At 46.6% G+C, this 18,830-nt stretch overlaps 1 protein-coding gene and 1 long non-coding RNA gene across 2 annotated transcripts; one reads left to right on the top strand and one right to left on the bottom strand.

Annotated features, from left to right (window-relative positions):
• Positions 1 to 4,110: 4,110 nt before the first annotated feature.
• On the bottom strand, positions 4,111 to 7,760 carry LOC119441181 (uncharacterized). The gene is made up of 3 exons (XR_005189809.2): positions 6,719 to 7,760; positions 6,181 to 6,320; positions 4,111 to 5,696 (listed from the first exon to the last, which is right to left on the bottom strand). It is a non-coding gene; the product is annotated as an uncharacterized LOC119441181 (long non-coding RNA).
• Positions 7,761 to 8,617: 857 nt separating this feature from the next.
• LOC119442251 (lysine-specific histone demethylase 1A) lies at positions 8,618 to 16,093 on the top strand. The gene is made up of 2 exons (XM_049662002.1): positions 8,618 to 12,402; positions 12,457 to 16,093. Exon 1 carries the CDS (start codon positions 9,037 to 9,039, stop codon positions 11,434 to 11,436), a length of 2,400 nt encoding a protein of 799 aa, XP_049517959.1. The 5' UTR covers positions 8,618 to 9,036; the 3' UTR covers positions 11,437 to 12,402; positions 12,457 to 16,093.
• Positions 16,094 to 18,830: the final 2,737 nt, after the last annotated feature.

The following is an 18,830-nucleotide window of genomic DNA, read 5'->3' on the forward strand; positions in this document are numbered from 1 at the left end:
TTGTGCGCGCTGACACCACGCTTGTTAGTTCAGTTAGTAGGCGAATGTGTCCAAGTTTATGCAGCCGATAAAACTACTATCCTCACTCCGAATAGCTCTCTACTAATTTGCTATTGCAATTGATGCTTCGCCTACCGGGCGAAGCTGCGACATTTTGTATATAAATAAGCATTTGGTGCCGCAGCTAAACGTCGCCCCCCTCCCGTCCCCCCACGGCCTTTCGCCCGACGGAATAAGTCGCGTTTCCTCTCTATATATGGTGATTGTAAAGGACGAAAGAGACGCTTAATTCTGCAGCCCTTCAGGGAGCACGGCGCAGAACGCGCGTTTGCTCTCCGACGTCTGTTCGCTCCCCGTGAAAGCGCGCGTCCCTCGCCCCCTTTCACTCGCACATACAGCATCCAGAGCGCGGCGTTGACGTCATACGGAACCTCACGGCGACGGCGACGGCAGAAATCCGCTTTGGAGTGCCCATATATTTGCTATCGCAATAAAATGTGTACATAACACAAAGGGGCAGTGTCTTGCTACTTGAGGCCCGAGCTGGATGCCTGAAAAGTATACCGGAACAAGTATTTGCAAAAGGCGGCATCTGTCTACTGCAGCAATGGTCAGCAGTCGAGATAAGCAAGCTACGTTTAGTAAAAGCGAAACAAAAAAGACAGGGAAGATTGATGGAACCGGAGGCATAACTGTGCAATATAGAGATAGCTCTCAGATAGACGTCTTAATGAAGAGGGAACAGATCAAGGAAAGATAGGCAGAATGCTAGACTGCTATGCACGTAGAGAATAATAATAATAATAATAATAATAATAATAATAATAATAATAATAATAATAATAATAATGTGTAATAATACTAATCTTTAGTCGCACTGAACATGAATAAAAAGGGGGGGAGGGAGTAGAGGAGTAAAGAGAGAGAGGGGGTGTCGCCTTGGGTGGCTTGGCAGATAGATACGTTTGCTTGAGCTAACTAAAGCTAACCAGGTCACGCTAACTAAAGCTAACCAGGTCACTATACTGTTTTGATTCCAAATCCACAATCGCCGCTCGCTGATTGGCTCATATTTCTGAGGCCGCATCCACTTAGCCGGTGCGTCAAGCGACGTCAAGAAACCGCAAAAACCGACACGTCATAGTGACGTTTACGCACTACTTATGCTAAATTAGGCCGATCAAAACAGGAAACATCGTGGAATAACCGTCGAGTGCCCCGTTCCGTTTGGAATCAAAAATGGCAGCATTGATTCGCCCTAAGGGCGAAGCAATGAATGCGATAGCAACACAGCAATGGCATACGAAGTAAGGTGAGCGGCTTTGGTAGCAATATGAATGGTAGTAAACATGAGCTGATTAAGTAAGCAGGTGTGCTGCGGCGTAAGTAGACCGACATGAAGAGAGACTCGATGACCACGAGAAGGCGCGTGTGAAACGGTGGTGTTGATGAGAAGAGCTTCCCGTGGGCAGCGCGTGCGAAGGGACACACCTGTAGCGCTGCACTACCGACCCGGACCGCATTGCATGTGTAGCGTGCGTTGGAAAATGTGGGCCGACTATTACTAACTGATTGAACAAGCGTGGTGTGAGCGCGCACAAACAAACATGAATAGATCACACTGAATGACTGTAGACAACGACTGTCAAAACGCTGGCAGCAAGCGCATACGCCGCAGCAGCGGGCGAAGGTACGTGCGGTCTATCGCTTCAACGGAAACTGAGCGGCGAATGCACGGCGCATAAAGGTCAGAGCCGTGTGGAGATAAGCGACGGTGCGAGCGAGCGACGAGCGCGGTTGTTGGCAGAGTCGAAGTGCGCCCCCCCCCCCCCCCCCCCGCTCCCTCCGGCGCTGGCTTCCCGCTTCCTTGCTTGCGCGTGGGAAATTGAGTGCGTTCGCTCTCCGTGATAGCGCGCGTCCCCGCACGCTTCCCTCGGGCATACGGCGCGCGGCGAAGATTTTATTTATAGGGAACCTCACGGCGACGGCGACGCCGACAGCAGAAATCCGGTTGAAGTGTCCATATAATTGCTATCGCAATAAAATGGCAGCATTGATTTTTAAGAGGCATTGGCTGGTGTTGGCGGCGGCGGCTCGTCAGCTCGGGCGGAGGCGCGGAAGGAGGGAGGCCGAGGACGCGTTTTACATGCCAGACGGCGTGTTTCGGCAGCACTTTCGTCTGAGGAAGGAAACTGTGCGGTGGCTGTGCGACGAAGGGGCGGAGGAGCTCGGAGGCGTGCGATCAACAGCGCTGTCGGTGGAGCGACAAGTGTTGTGCGCGTTGCGTTTCTTCGCGACGGGCAGCTTTCAGGGGTCCGTAGGGAGCGAGGAGACGATTGGCGTGACGCAGCCTGCGGTCAGCAAGTGCGTACGACGCGTGGCGGAGGCAATCGTCCACGCCGGGACCCGCAACAAGTGGGTCCACTTCCCGAGGACTGTCGGAGGAAAAGGCGGCCGTGAAAGAAGGGTTCCTCCGACGCGGCGGCATTCTCGGCGTCATCGGCTGCGTGGACGGCAGCCTTATTACCATCATCGCACCGAAGGGCGACAACAAGGCGGCATACATGTGCCGCAAAGGCTTCTATGCCCTTAACAGCATGTTCGTAAGTATCGTCATGTTTGTCTAATTTGCCCTTCATAGCAACGCGTGGCTGAATCTGTGCACGCTTTCGTCAGATTTGCGACGCAGGCATGCGGATTCTGGCCGTCGACGCTCTGCGACCGGAGTCAGATCACGACGCATACGTCTGGAGAACGACGTGGTTGCGTCGTCGGTTCCAGGAGGGACACATTTGCCAAGGCCGGCGCGCACCTCCTCGGTGAGCAGAGGGAAAAATTCATACAGTTGCCTAGCAGCACACAATAATGTGTACTCCAGCCGTAAGAGAATGTTAGAAGCCCTAATCGCTTATATTATAGCAGCGTGTTAAGTATAGGTGACATATAGGCGGGATGTGACATTTTTTTAATGAGTATCTGCGCGAAGCAAAATGACATTTAACTGCTGTATTGCAAGCTAATTTTTACTAGGTGTGTACATTACGAAGCACAGAACCTTTTTCTTGCCCCATTATTTTTTACACTGACATTCATTCGAGAATACAGACCACAACTCAGCCAAACAGCCACCTTGCTGGATGCTATTAATATGAATTTTACTATTTACCACCAGCTATTGTTGTCTGTACTGATCACAGCAGCATCAAGTTCTCAGTCTGTACATTATTTTATTACAGCCTCTGTGTAGTAGGTGTATGTTACATGACTGATGCTTCACTAGCTCAACCATGCGCATTTGATTTGGTACCATTTTTACGCTCATGCAGGTGACAGCAGTTACCCCCTGGAACCATGGCTCCTGGCTCCGGTCCCAGGCAATCCTCCCGCTCACATTGCAGAAGGCAGGTACAACACTGCACACGCTTCCATGCAGTCCGTAGTGGAGCGCTGCATTGGACTTCTGAAGAGCCGCTTCCACTGGCTTCAGAGGTACCGTGCCTTCCACTGTGAACCAGACCGCGCAGCCAACATCATTGCAGCATGTGCAGTGTTGCACAATTTGTGTCTTGATGAAGGTGACAGCGTGTTTGATGAGGTTGATGATGATGACAGCAGCAACAGCAGCAGTGAGGATGCAAACGATGGCCCCCTCCCACAGGGAGTTCCCCGAGCGAAGGCAACACACATACATAATGTATCTGAAAGGATGTGCTGCCCGGGACAATATAATTTGATTATTTGGAACCACACGGCAGCAGCACCAGCACTACCTGCGAAGGGTGCGAAGGCGACTGCATCGGCAGCAGCACCGACAGCAGCAGTAAACGTGCCTGCAGTGTCAGGCACCTATGCCTAATAAAGAGAAGGAACCAACGTGAAGGCGTATTGGCAATTAATGGATAGCGTGCTGTTTTTTTATACAATCTGCTAAATTACTACCATTGCTTTCACATAGCCTGTACAGATGAGCTGTCACTACTGGAAATGATTGCATCATTCCACTGTGACACTACATGATCCTTTCACTTGGTAGCTGTGGATAGACAACATTGTGGTTATTAGCAGAATGTTGTAGCCACTTCTCTGGGCAGCAGGAGTTTTGCTGGTTGAATTGCTGCTGCTGCTACTGTCACCTTGATGCATTTATCTACTGGCATCACCGCCACTGTCACCGCCGTCTGCACTGTGCATGGGAGGATATTGGACTTCGTCTCCTCACTTCCTGCTTGGGCTGCAGCAAAGCACAACACTTTTCGCACCACCATATGTACTGTTCTCGCACACCTTGCAGTCCCTCCACAGCTTTGCCACACAGCCTCCGCACAGTTTCTTTTCAACAGGCCAAGTCGTGCTGACACACATTGCCTGGCATGTCAAGCACCTGATGCTCCCTTGGATGTGTATTCATTTGTAAATAGTTGTATAATTGTACATATATTTGTAAATAGTCATATCAAGTGACAGTGATGCTCTTGAAACTCGTTTCTTCACGTCCCCACAGTAAATGAATAATTGCAACACATCTTCAGTGTCATGTTTATTCAAAGCGAATAACAGTCATCATGATACAAATCAATGTACACAGGGTATTTTTCGGTGCCAAAGTGATAGTACGGTTTCCACTAAATGGGATCTAATACATTATGAAAGGCCCCTGGCACACATTAAATCACAGAAATGTCTGACTTTGGTAATGTTTTTCTTTGGGCTCATCCACAACCATTCGCGTTCACCCAGCAACTTCACAGCACAAAAGGTGTTGCAAGTCTTGCCTGTTATGCATCCGCCATGTTTGTAGCACAAAATAGATGCTATATTTAATTACTAGTGCCATAATAAGACCACCAGTGTGAAAGTGCAGTCACGCGCTTTTAAAGAATGACACACGTGAAAAAATACTGTGCACTTTGATAATCTGCCATATAAAATTCCAACAAGAACAGCCTGGCAGTGAATGTTGTAAAACAATGGCTACATCGATGGCTACATTGGGTGTATCAAAAATTGTTCTCTACAACAATGGGAACAAGATTACATTGCTATCACTGATATGGTAACCTAATATATCACAATAACTTTTGCAAGTAACACGCACTTGTTGCTAAAAGAAATAATAATATGGCTACTTGTGCCTTCCATAGGGCAAAAAAAATTGAAATTGGAAACATGACATACATATAGCATGAAAATTATAACAGTGGATTTCAATACAATATCACAGCTTTTGTGTGTGAAACACTGTTGTGGCTAAAATAAAAGTGACCACATAGTCAACATGTTCCTTTAAAAGCAGCAAATACTTAAATAGCGCATAAACAGCAAAACGAAAGCACACACACCTAACTAAAAGGATGAAGCATTAGACATACAGTTCACTCACTGCCATTCTCACTGAGACAAACTTGCTCAGCAAGTGAAACTACGCATCACAAAAAAAAATACAATAAATTATACATTCTGCGAAATGCAACATATTAAACGAAAAAGTCACAGCATATTAAAAAAACATGTAATGGTGCCATCTGTCACCACTACGGCTGAGGCGGCTCACGAAGGCCATGGGCGATGGCAGCCACGAGCTGGCGCAAGGTGGCTGCGATGAGGGCGGTCGCCTCCCGCAAGCCCCTCATCTCCACCGCCAGCTGCTGCTGCACCGCGCGGGAGGCCCTCAGCTCCTCCACCAGTTGTTGATGATGCTGCAAAAAAAGTGCACACACTGTAGCTACAGGATAAGAAGAAATTACATTTTTCGTTTCACAGTGTTTGCAAGGGTTACACTTTCAGCTCGGTTACTCTAGAGGGCAGTGATAATGTATGCATATGATGTGAGAAGTTGAAGTACAAACTGTATATGATCTGTTATGTTACAAACATGTTGAAAGACAGAAAATGCTACCAAGCCACGTTTGTCACTAAGAAGTCAATGTCGGCGATAAGCTGAATTTACCTACAAAAGATGAACATGCTGTGGTGGCACATGCAACCATGGAAATGTTTTGTAACTTGCGAAGTAACAGAATGAGAAAGCATCTCACAGAGGATACATAAGTACACGAACCAATGAACACTTGAGCCCAATGAATGCAGATGCCACTCATGAATAATCAGGTTGTAAGTTACATTAACCTGCACACTAATCCCCTCTTAAAAAAAGGTCAAACCTGGACGAGTTGTACGTACCTGCCTGTTTTGATCAAGCAGCATCCGGTGGAACCTGACTGCCTCCACATTTGCTGCCTCCGCCAGCTGCCCCTGCCTGGCGTTTTCAGATGCTGCCCTGCAGGCCGCATCCTCTAGTGGCTCCTGCTGAGCTGATGGTTCTTAAAAATTAAATGGGCAAAGAGGATAAAAAAATTTGTTGTGCCCTTCTACGTTGAACATTCACTGGTTCATTATCATAGGTGGAAACTATTCCCGGCAACAAACTGTAGGCAATATAAGCCTTACATTTGGATAGATAAATAAAGCGACACCACAGCACTACAAAATGCTGCACCAATATTAATTTCTACACAACTTGAACGCTACAGAAGCTGCATTACAAGTGGTTACAAGTCAAACAGAATATAGTTTCGTCTTGCACAGTCACATTATGGCAGGGACTAGCTGTGTTTCTTTGTAAGTGACTATGTGAAATAATTTTTTCCTGTTTAAAAGGTCACAACAGAGTACTTTGTTCTGAAGGCTTCGCATTGCAATTGCTGTTAAAGTGCCTTACGTGCAGTGTCGCTCGTCCCCGGCTCTGTGCCCACGGACACATGGGGTGGGTCTGTCGGGAGAGGCACGCGGGCGGCAGTGGCCTCCTCCTCGGTGGAGCTTGCCTGCTGCAACAACAAAGCATAGCAGACACACTGTGTGAGCGTTGCACCCGATGAATATGATTTCAATACTGTTATTGTTGCTTCAGTTCCATGAACTGTTTGCCAAGTCTATTCAGATTTATTCACTCTGTACAGAACATGCTTGATGCATCATCTGACTTACTCGTGACTACACATGCTTCACGGAGTAACAAACCATATAATCAATCGCAGGACGTTTCTGACTGACTATTTGTCACCGCCCAACGGTAGCGCGCACCCTACGGACAGCCCGCTAGCACCACCGGAGATAGGGTGGCTACCGGAGATTCGGCGAAACGGGTGCAAGTGCTACCATTGTTTACTTCATGCCAATAGTTTTCCTTGGCTCGATCCTTCACCCGTTTTCATGGTTGGTAGTTGATCGCCGGAGGTTGGTCTTTCACCGCCGATAAAACGGCGCCGATGCATAGTGGCTCTATTCTCAACATAACGACGCAATGAAACATCAAACGCTACCTAAACATTCTCGCTACAACAAATACACGCATTCAAGCGCGTAATTGCTTCAATAAAGTGTTTAACTTCCTAGAAGCGTTCGGTTACTCGCTTACATTCATCGTAGATGTTCTTGCGTTTGTTGACCTTCCTCTGCCCAACTGGCAGATAGCTACAATGGGGGATCCGCCAAGTATTGAACGAATCGACGGTTTCTCCAAATTTCTTTCCTTCTTTCTTTCTCTTTCTTTTTTCCCCGCTCTCTCCTTGTTCTTCTCAGTCGTTACCCTGCCTACTCCCTTGCATTTTGTGTTCCGGGAACAACCAGAACTTTCACGAAAGCTGCGCCACTCGCCGTCTGAATAAGAGGTGGAAGCTATTCACAGAAAACCATAAAGTTTGCTACAATACAATTTTCCCCCGGAAACTCTATGCGACACTGAGCCCGCTCGCCCAGATCCTCTTTCTTTCTTTTTTCCCGCGATGGATGGATGGATGAACGATGCTGAACCCGTTAATACGGTGTTCTAGCCCACGACCTACTGAACTACGTCGTGTTCTAGCCACCGTACCACCGTACCGTTAAATCGGGCGGTGGCATACGCCACATAGCCGTGACTATTAACATAATTTGTACTTTGTGGTGGGTGAAATTTCACCCCTGCCTTGATTTTAGCCACCACTCAGATAACCTCCGTTTGGTTATTTCTACCCGCTTAAAGTCTATTTTGTCTTCACTGTCCCTAAACCCCAATGCTTTGAAAAAAATCATCCCCGTTGCTTTGCACTGTAGGGTTAAGCCCTTTACAGAAAAGTATGAGGTGTTTAGCCGTTTCCAATTTCTCTCCACACGCACCGCACAACGTTGTACCTTGGTACTTGACTCGGTACAAGTCCGCAATACTCCCGTCCTGGCTTCAAACAACAAAGAGCTTCCCCTAGAATTATCATAACCCCTCCTTAAAGCCCCTTGATAATTCTCAAATTATCAAGGGCTTTACCCCTCCTGAGTGGGTCTCGCCATCTGTTGACTGAGTTCAAAAGTAACATTATTTTGTGGCCTCTGAGACTTGTGCCGCATTCACGTGCTCATCTTAAAGGCTGTGCTTTAGCTGGTTGAATGTAGCAAAAGCAATGTTGAGAACCGAAAACACGTCATAGACACGGTGTTTTTGATTTTGGACATCATACGCCAGTTAGACCGCGCAAGAAAAATATGTGCTTGCCAGCCAGTGTGTTATATTTTACATATACAGTGAAAAAAAAATCTGCACTGCTTAAACAAACGTTTAAAAACGAGTGTCGACTCGCTGTCAAGAGGCGAAGTTTTGTCCGTTTAAGTCGAAGCCGTGCAAAGGTATGCAACACTGAACCAACCGAAACATCAGTTGCGAGCCCGGATGAATGTATCAAAGACCATCGACTTCTCGACAAAATGAGAGAAAAAAAGAAAGCAAAGGGCCGCACTTTTCATGTTTTGTCATTGAATCACCCCGCCTCGAACTTGGAAATAACACCAGCTGCAGCTGCTGCTTAGAAATGCAGGAGTGCGCGCGACGCCGACATCGACGCCGACACAACATTGTCCGTTCCCCCGAGTCCTGCACCTACTACGGTAATCGCTCTCACCATATTCTTTGGGCGCTTTTGAATGAACGACCGAGCTACCAGGCGTCTGGCTAGGCCATCCACAACCAAAGTTCATTTTAACTGACAGGAACAGCTAGAGGTTTTCAGAATGAGTTCCTCGGACGACAGAAAACGGCTCAGCCCCCAGGAAGTGTTCTCCGCCGATCAGGCAGTGGCAGCTGGAAGCGAGCTCAGAGACGACGACCCTACAGGTAGACGCACGACACGGAGGCGACGGGCACGTCTCGATCCGAAGGAAATGGGCGACAGGCAAGCCACCGGCGGAACAGCCGGACCTCCCGGCGACGACGGCGCCAGCTACGCGTCGGACGACGAGAGCGGCAACAGCCAGCACGCCAAGCAGGCGCGCTTAGGCAGCGCAGGTGACCGTCGTGGCGAGCGTTTAGCGGCGGCGACAACTTCCGAGGGCGGCGGCGACGGGCAAGACGTGGACAGCGAGATGGAGGACCCGACTGGGCTGGAAGGGGCCGCCTTCCAGAGCCGTCTCCCTTTCGACAAGATGACGGCTCAGGAAGCGGCCTGCTTCCCAGACGTGGCCCAGGGCCCGCAGCAAACACAGAAGGTATTCCTGCACATCCGCAACCGGCTGCTGCAGCTGTGGCTGCAAAACCCCAAGATGCAGCTTATATTCGAGAACGCGCTTCCGCAAATCGAGCCACCGTACAACAGCGACGTGCCTTTCGTGATGCGTGTACACGCCTACCTGGAGCGCCAGGGGCTCATCAACTTCGGCGTCTACGAACGCATCCGTGGGCCTCCGGCCAAGAAGCACGGAAAGGTCATTGTCGTAGGAGCCGGCATCTCGGGCCTAGCTGCGGCGCAACAGCTCCAGCAATTCGGCATGGAGGTGATCGTGCTCGAGGCTCGAGACCGAGTCGGCGGTCGTGTGGCTACGTTCCGCAAGGGCAACTACATTGCCGACCTAGGCGCCATGGTGGTCACGGGATTGGGCGGCAATCCTGTGGCCGTGCTGAGCCGGCAGATCAAGATGGAGCTGCATCGGATCCGTCAGAAGTGCCCGCTCTACGAGTCCAATGGCACCACTGTGCCTAAAGACAAAGATGAGATGGTAGAGCGCGAGTTTAACCGGCTTCTTGAGGCAACATCTTACCTGTCGCACCAGCTTGATTTCAACTATATACAAGGCAAGCCAGTGTCCCTTGGCCAGGCGTTGGAATGGGTCATAAAACTTCAAGAAAAACATGTAAAAGAAAAGCAGATTGAGCATTGGAAACTTATACTGGAGATGCAAGAGAAGCTTAAGACAAACCAACAGCGCATGCTGCAGCTGCGAGACCACATTGAGGCCTTGCACCAGCAGCACAAGGAGCTTGCCTCTTCCAAGGCACAGCGTGACGTGACGCAGGAGTTTGTGCTGCGAAGCAAACAGCATGAACTAACTTGTACCTGCCGGGAATGGGACCAGCTCGTTGAGCAGCAGAAAGAGATAGAGGACAAGCTGCAAGAGCTGGAGGCATCTCCACCAAGTGACGTCTACCTCTCGTCTCGCGATCGACAAGTCCTTGACTGGCATTTTGCCAACCTAGAGTTCGCCAATGCCACTCCTTTGAACAACCTGTCACTGAAGCACTGGGATCAAGACGACGATTTTGAATTCACTGGAGCGCATCTGACCGTACGTAATGGTTACTCATGTGTTCCTGTTGCTCTTGCAGAAGGGCTTGAAATTCGGCTCAACACTGCTGTCAAACAGATCCGCCATGGGAGCACGGGAGTCGAAGTGCTAGCTGCTAACACCCGGAGCAGCGGTGGTCTCATCAGCTTCAAAGCAGACGCTGTCCTTAGCACACTCCCACTTGGTGTCATGAAGCAAGCAGTGCAGGGCAACCCTAATGTACCAAACACCGTGCAGTTCATTCCACCTCTTCCAGAGTGGAAAGTTAGTTCCATTCAGCGGCTAGGTTTTGGCAATCTCAATAAGGTGGTGCTTTGCTTTGACCGTATCTTCTGGGATCCCAATGCCAACCTTTTTGGACATGTTGGCAGCACGACAGCGAGCAGAGGTGAACTCTTCCTTTTCTGGAACCTTTACCGAGCACCTGTGCTTTTAGCACTGGTAGCTGGTGAGGCAGCAGCGATCATGGAGAACGTCAGTGATGATGTCATTGTGGGGCGCTGCCTGGCTGTGCTGAAGGGTATTTTTGGCAGTGTACCACAACCTAAGGAAACCGTTGTGACCCGCTGGAGAGCTGACCCGTGGTCAAGAGGTTCTTATTCCTATGTGGCCACGGGCTCCTCTGGAAGTGATTATGACATCTTGGCAACTCCTGTGACGCCGCCCTCTGTGGTTCCAGGCTCCTCACAGCCACAGTCACTGCCCCGTTTGTTCTTTGCTGGTGAACACACAATTCGCAATTATCCAGCAACCGTACACGGTGCATTGCTTAGTGGGCTGAGAGAGGCCGGTCGTATTGCAGATCAGTTCCTTGGCTGTCCATATGCTCCTCCGAGGCAGCCTCAGTCATAGGCATTGTGTAGCATCAATTACGCCATCATAACTTCCTCAAATGTTTTTGTGTCTGGTAGTAATCATATCGATGGCTTCCCAGTGCATTCCCGGTGTAGATCTGTGTGATGTGCTTCATTATCTATTTGAACAGATTCTCATGAAGTACTATTGAATATTCAGGTTCGTTACCTCAGAGCCAATAAAAAGTGAGAGAAATCAATTAAGAGGTAGGTAACGTGAGCTATATTCATAATATAAACACAATATATTTTAAATGGGCTTATGCAATAACAATAAGGCTTTACCTCCCTCTGCATGTTATTTTAGGTTGTTAATGTTCTTGATGGTAAAGTGTTGAGTTGGCGCCACATGGTTATGGCATGTTTTCAGTGACACGCCTTAGCAGGTCATGACGTTTCAACATCTTGAGCAGCACTGCTCTCTCTCTTTTTTTTTCTTTTTACATCATTTATGGCCAGAAAAGAAGCTCCATTAAAATGTGGATTGGTTCTTGGGAAGCATGTAAAGTTTGGACAGGGTGACATTAGGTGTTGAGCTGCTGTACAAACAAGATACTGCGTGCTGGAGCATTGTTGGACAAATCCAGATGCTGTTTCCACCACAATTCTGACCCTATCTTGCTTGTAAATTTTCCTAAAGGGCCCCTAAACCACTCTAGCTTAAAAATTTGTTACATAGTGGCAGCTGTATACCAGTCTGCAACAAACATACAGCCGCAATAAATTTTTGAAATTATGCTGTAATAGCAAAGTTACAGTTATTTGATGAATGACTATGCAGCTGCCATGGTATCTCGCTCACCTCCACTACCCTCCCCACTGGCGCTCTCTCTTCACCGCAAACTCTCACCAACTCCATGCAGTGCAGCGAAAGCTATGGGTCTGGCCGTGTCAACACACCAGAACCAAGGCTCCTCCACTGTCTGCCCCTAATCACCCTTTGCGCTGCACCAACTGAATGGAAGTTCCATAAAATGTTCCTAATTAAAGGGAAGATGAGACATCCACCCCAATGTAGCAAAAATAAAATGTTCCGTGGCACACAGTGGGTAAACCCTTATCCATTCTCAGAACACATAGCTGGCTCTTGTCATATTAGTGCCTACCATCCCTCGTTGGTTGACCAACCAACAGCTTTTACAGTGGCGACGTCGTGCACAACACCCTGCTGGCGTCACAATGTGCGAAGAAGGAACAGGAAAAACCCGGAGAGGAGCACGGGATTGTTTTTCAAATTTGTAGCTTCTCCGCAGCGGACAGCGCTGCTATATTCACAAAAGATGACCATCACAGTACACTGTGCTTACTTAAAGTATGTAAAAAAAAAAATTTCGTCGGTGGTTTAGGGGCTTTAACTATGTTCAAACCTACCGGATAATACTACCAGGCCTGAATATAATGATTCTATTCCACTTCTATTCCTTTTGGGGCGTCATCATTTGCCCGAGTGACATCCTTCCTGCATTATGACCCAAATTGACCACTCTGTAAGGGTGGATAAGAACGCGGTAGAACTAGGTGAATTGAATTTTGTTCTTGCTGTTTCCATTCATGATGGTGTTGGTGTATCCTGGTGCACTCATTAGCTGTTGTCCCTTCATTCTGAATTGCACTGGAAAAACTGGATCTACTGTTATGTGCTTAAGCTTTCCAGTGAGTAATATTTTGGTTTTAGTCATTACATGACATCGGTGGAAATTCATTTCATGGCACTGTCCTGCCCTCACTTATAGACTTTACTGTATGTTCAACTGGTTGTGCTGAATGGCTGAATTAAGTGTTTATATTTGTATTCAGTGATTAGTGATCACTGCGGAAATTTCCGCTATGTTTTAAACTTTTGTCATGGTTCTGTGACAAGGCAGTCAACATTTTGTTCACAACCACCTCGCACCTTTATATCAACTGTTTGGCCTGTTTAAAAAGCTATGTTAACTACATCGTGTGTTCTCTATACATATTTTGTGACGTGCACTCTCTCATTCTGAAACCTGATTTTTTTTTTTTTTTCAAGGAATTTGGATGAATTGGCTGCTTGATTTTAGTGGTGCATGCCATCTGGCCATATTATCTCCACTTGTCATGCTCCCAACCCTGTGTGACCTGCTTCTTGTATTTACTGTCAAAACCATTCTCTTATCTTTAAGGTCATTTACCTAGCACATTCTGTGCCACTAGAAGTATGTTGACCATGCAATGCCCAATGCTGTATGAATTGCCAGACCTCTTTCTGTGTAAAAGCCAGTGAAGTAGTGCATCAGCATTGGGTGGATTCATGTGGTTCAAACAGAATTATACTTTAACCTTAAAGATGGCAGCTGCCTTAACAGAAGAAACAAAAATGCACTGTCATTGTCATGAGTATCAAGCAACATGTGGAATCCGTTGCCATATGTGGGCTGTCAAGTTTCATGCTATGAATCATTGTTGAAACATTCCATAAATGAACCCCTCCATAAATGAACCCCCATTGTTGCTCACTCAAAAGCGTAAATATGTCTTGTAGAACAGGCATCTAGGACGCAGGGCAAAGCTTCTCTGTATGTACCCGATGTGAAACAATTCCTCATGGCAGTCGGCAATTAAACACATGTGCACATTCAACGTCTGGTGGGAATTATAACCTAGTCTATTCTTGAATAGTATATCAATAAGTTTTTATACCATAGATATAATGCAATTCATTTTCAAGCATGGAGTTCTTGGTATTTTGTGCATGTTATATGCTTACTTCATTCTGTGACTCTCTCGTGGTGAAAGGAGTGGCAGCAGTTTTATGCATTTCAACAGCATTAAAATGTCTGAAAGCAGTGAGAACCTATTTTTGAAAATACGCACGACTAGAATAACCGTCTTGATCCAAGCACATGCATTACTAGAGTATGTGGTACCTAAAACAACACTGCTCACCACATCGCACTCCCCTTGGCTACCTCTGAAGCAACTCCGCACAAAGCTAGGAAAAGTTGCTTACACAGTTAAAAATCATTTATGTCGCCATCACAATATCCAGTACCGTGGGTGGCCTGCACCTTGGAACACCACTGTTTCCCTCTTCAAAGTTGGTGCTTGTAGCATGTGCAATACTATTTTAAACTTGTCCACTAGCAGTTAAACACACTCGGCTGGGATGTTGCGCTTCAGCTTAATGTTTGTTTTGTTTGCTCTTCCATGCCAATTCCAATATCTGTATAAGATGGCTGGTCGTCTTATTTCCAGATAGTATCATGTATTTTCCACATATATTATTAGATCTTGCCATTGAGTGCGGGAGTTGGACGACGTTGAGGACGACTTAGGGAACTGAAGGTTTATTTACATTATGTACAGGAGTAGAATAAGCAAAATAACAGTAAAAGAATCAGCGTTCTGGCCAGCAGCAAATCGGACGCTGCAGCCCGCGGCAAGAAGAATGTCTTTCCGATAGCTCGCCTTTCCATTGTCTGTCCTCAACGTCGTCCAACTCCCGCGCTCAACGCCAAGATCTATTAATATATATATATATATCTATATATATACATACATGCTGAATATGTGTATGCTGATTGAGCTAAAAGCTGTATGCTCAACTTCGGGGCACTTTGATGCTAGTCCTTCTGGCACGCAGTGTGATTTTGCTGGACAGGCTTTTCTGAGCACTTAAGAATAATGCAGGTCACTATTCTTTAAGTGATGCGGCTGTATGGAAGCTGGTTCTTTAGTTCTTTTTAGGGAAAAGCTCTGTTAAATGTAATTTCTATAGGCACTAGTGCAATAAAACTGCCATCTTTTAAACATGTATTGTGCATTCACAATCCTCGTACATTCTGTTGTTGGACTAGTGTACTTAGATGCGGCTGTCTGGAAGATGGTTGGCAGTGCTTTAGTGTTTCCGAGAAAAGAGCTCTGTTATGTTTCATCTCTTGTAGGTACTACAGCAATGACTGCTCTCCTTTAAACGTGCATTGTGTGTTCACATTCCTCATACATTCTAATGTTTAAAGAGTGTGCTTAGATTACAAGTGCCGGGACCTGTAAACCTGGCTTCCTTTATGCACCTGTGAGTGTGTGGCTGTAAATGTTGCTTGCCGAGCTTCTCTTTCTGGCACATTTACAGAGACACTGAAAAGAAATATTAAGCTAAAGCTGGATTACACTCCCACAATTGCAAATATATTGTGAGCAGAACTTTTATAAGCCAAACTTTTAGATAGAAATTTTATCTAAAAGTTTGGCTTATAAAAGTTCTGCTCTCAGGTATATTTGCAAAAGGGATGCAGAAAGGAAAGACAGGTGACCGAAGCCATTTCGGAATTCCTACTCCAGCTCCTTGTGACATCGTAAAATTTTTGCAGCACCTGCTAGAGGGTGCTTCATTTAAATGTAAGCAGAAGCAATGTGACAAATTTTATAGACTTTTCTTACACAGAAAGGGTGTGAATGCAAAAATAACATGAAATATGTGCCAAGAGTTCAGGCATGAAATTTAAGAGCTGGAAGCATGGGTTTCTTTTGTGCCACAAATGATCCATCCTTCTGTACTGAAAGAATACAAATGGGGGTTTTGGAAGAGTAATCTGCAATCCGGAAGATGTTTTACTGTTTACATTTAGTGTCCCTTGAAAAATGTTTCCCAAGCTGTTGTGTGCAGAATAAATGAAGTGTTTAAGGTATGATTGAATCCTAGGATTGCTTTTGTGAACCACAACGATGAAAGTACACATAAGTACTGACTGAAACAGTCACCTCATTTTATCACTCGTACAATAAGCGCAGGAATGGTGACAGCAGAAAGCTAGAAGCAGTGGAGACTCCTGTTACAACAGCATGTGCAACACTACACACATTTTTTGCAGTGGAGTTTGAGCGCCGTTTCCGAGGACAGTTACAAGTGCAATGACTGTCGAAGGAGAATTATAGCCATGAGGGGTGCCGTGGTTTATGGACAGTGCACAAGTGAATGAGTTCAGGTGCAACTTCCATGGTTCGGTTCATGAAATCGGTGTCGTTGCTTTGGAGATAAGCCATTGCCTCACACTGCACCTCTTGTTGAAAACAGTCCACAAAAACACAGTCCGTAGGCAGCCCAGACATCCAAGGACTCCAAAAACAAGTGTGCAAATGTTTTCCTTTGAGGGCTTTTTCTCATGAAGTTCCAAAACAAGACGCTTGTGCACAGCAAGAATTTATGATAGTGGCCTCAAGGCTGTGCAACTACATACAGACATTGTCACTGTGCAGCCCCGGTATGTGTAACACACTGCTTGCACCGCAGTGTGTTAGGACAACCAATGGGGGGAGAGTGATGACTGGGGGCTTGTTAAGTATCCGAATCTAGCATTGGAAGGTAGATTCGGATTAAATCAAATTTTCTCATGGCTCCTATAGTCCTTGGAAATTTAACCTAACCGCAGTGGCCCTTGGCCAGTGGCGCAACGAAGGGTAGGGGGGGGGGGGGAGTGTCCGGGTGTTGTATCCCCCCCCGAGGCCAAGTTAATCCCCCTCCCCCCACGCGTCCAGCCCCACCAGTCCAACGTGTACCTTCAGTGCTCTGTTCACATTGTCATTACAATTCAGGTGGTGGCTTGAGGTCGAATTTTCCTGATTAACAAAAACTCTCTATCACTGTCTTGTGTTTATTCATTCACTCTTAAATTACTTTGAGTAAAACGCTGTAGAGATAAGCATCGTCATCATCCTTGGTGTCATTATATTATAATAATTATTAGGCATTTTATTTGCTGTTGGATTCCTCTGGCTAAAGCAAGGAAATTGCATATTATGCAAAGTGCTTGCTTCCTGCCCCCCCCCCCAACCACAAAAATGCACCCCCCCCCCCCCCTGGCAGAGATCCTGGGTGCGCTACTGCCTTTGGCGTTCAACAGCTGAGCATGAGGTCACAATAGCAATTCCTGGCCACAGCGGCCGCATTCTTATGGAGGCGAAATGCAAAATTGACGCTTGTGTACTTGGGTACAAGTGCACTTTAAAAAACCCTAGGTGGTCAGAATTTACCGTGAGCCCTCCACTACAGCGGAGGGCTTAGGATAATAGCCCCAATTCAGGGTTATAGCCCCAGAATTGCTTTGGGAAGCTAAACTCCATGAATTAATGAATCAGTCTTTGGAAATTTATGTAATATCTTTTCCTTTCTATCGCTTGATATCCAATATACCTAATAAACAGGTAACTCATAGCAATCATCGTCGCCATCTTGCCTTTTGTAATGCGATCCCACGACATCCACCTAACGTCAATCTTAACTCACCAGCATTGAGGGGAACATGTCAACTCCTACTATGCTGTATTATATGTGTGAACGGTGCAAACAGCAATGTTCTCAAGCACTTCACTCTTTCTCAGCCAGAGCTCATGAATTTTATGTCGATCGCATTTTTCAGGCCACTACATATATAGCACACAGTTGCTTATGCGACTTGTGTCGCTTTTTCGCTGAAATAAGGCAGGCTATCTGTATTCGTGTGGAAAATAAAGGGTTAATCGTTCTAGGAAGCTACATACGTTAACCTGCATATGCAGTTTCCTTGGAGTTATATTTCTTGCTGTAAATGAGAAACGGTCATCATCTGCAACTGCGGCACTGATGAAAGCAATGTGAAAATGACAAGTGGACCTTGCAACATAACACACCACACATTACCACCATTACCTGTTCATAGAACCCCTCGTCGCTGTTCTTGCATTTTCTTCACAGAAGAAAAGTGAGATGTGGCAAAAGTATACGTGGTATTGGTATATTCTGTCCTATTCTCAACTGGTAATTTTCCCTTCATCTTCAAGGCTTTGTACCAATCTTTCTTGCAGAATCTTTGGTGGTAGTTTTGGCTTTCGTAAATGAAATAGTTGTCTTAGCTGATTTTCTGTCTTTGTTCTACTCCTAGGCACACAGGCCCACGTCTAGATCAAACGGAAGATGCTCGGGTGAAGGCGTCGTGTTCTTGGAAAAGTAAGAACACAAATGCAAGGGAAATAAGAGAAGCCTACCACATTAAGAAAAACAATGATAGATTTATCAGTGACGCATCCTTGTACGGTTGTACCGTTGAGAAAACGCTTTGTTGGAACAAGTGGCATGAAACCAGAAAACCATTACACAGTGTTCCTGCGGTTCTACGCATGCCTAATAAAACAGTTGGTTTCAGCGGTGCAGCAGTGGCGCGCGCTGAACCACGCCGTTCGTTTTAAAAGGTGCAGGAACGGTGCAGGGCTGGTTCACGATTTTGCTGCACCCACTCCACCGTCGGTGCCGCCTTGGTGCAGGCGTACATGTACGAGGAGCAGGAGGAATAAACTTTATTTAAAGAAAATTAGGCGAGTGTGGTTGGGCCCTTAGTCCAAGGCTCCACTGGCGCGAGCGGCTCGCTGGGCTTGGTCCAGGAGAGCCACTTGGCT

Source organism: Dermacentor silvarum, chromosome 2 (genome assembly GCF_013339745.2).
Source record: "Dermacentor silvarum isolate Dsil-2018 chromosome 2, BIME_Dsil_1.4, whole genome shotgun sequence".
NCBI lineage: Eukaryota > Metazoa > Arthropoda > Arachnida > Ixodida > Ixodidae > Dermacentor > Dermacentor silvarum.

What these genes read in the sequence shown, in the direction of transcription:
- LOC119442251 (XM_049662002.1), top strand. Translation starts at nt 9,037, where the DNA reads ATGAGTTCCTCGGACGACAGAAAACGGCTCAGCCCCCAGGAAGTGTTC.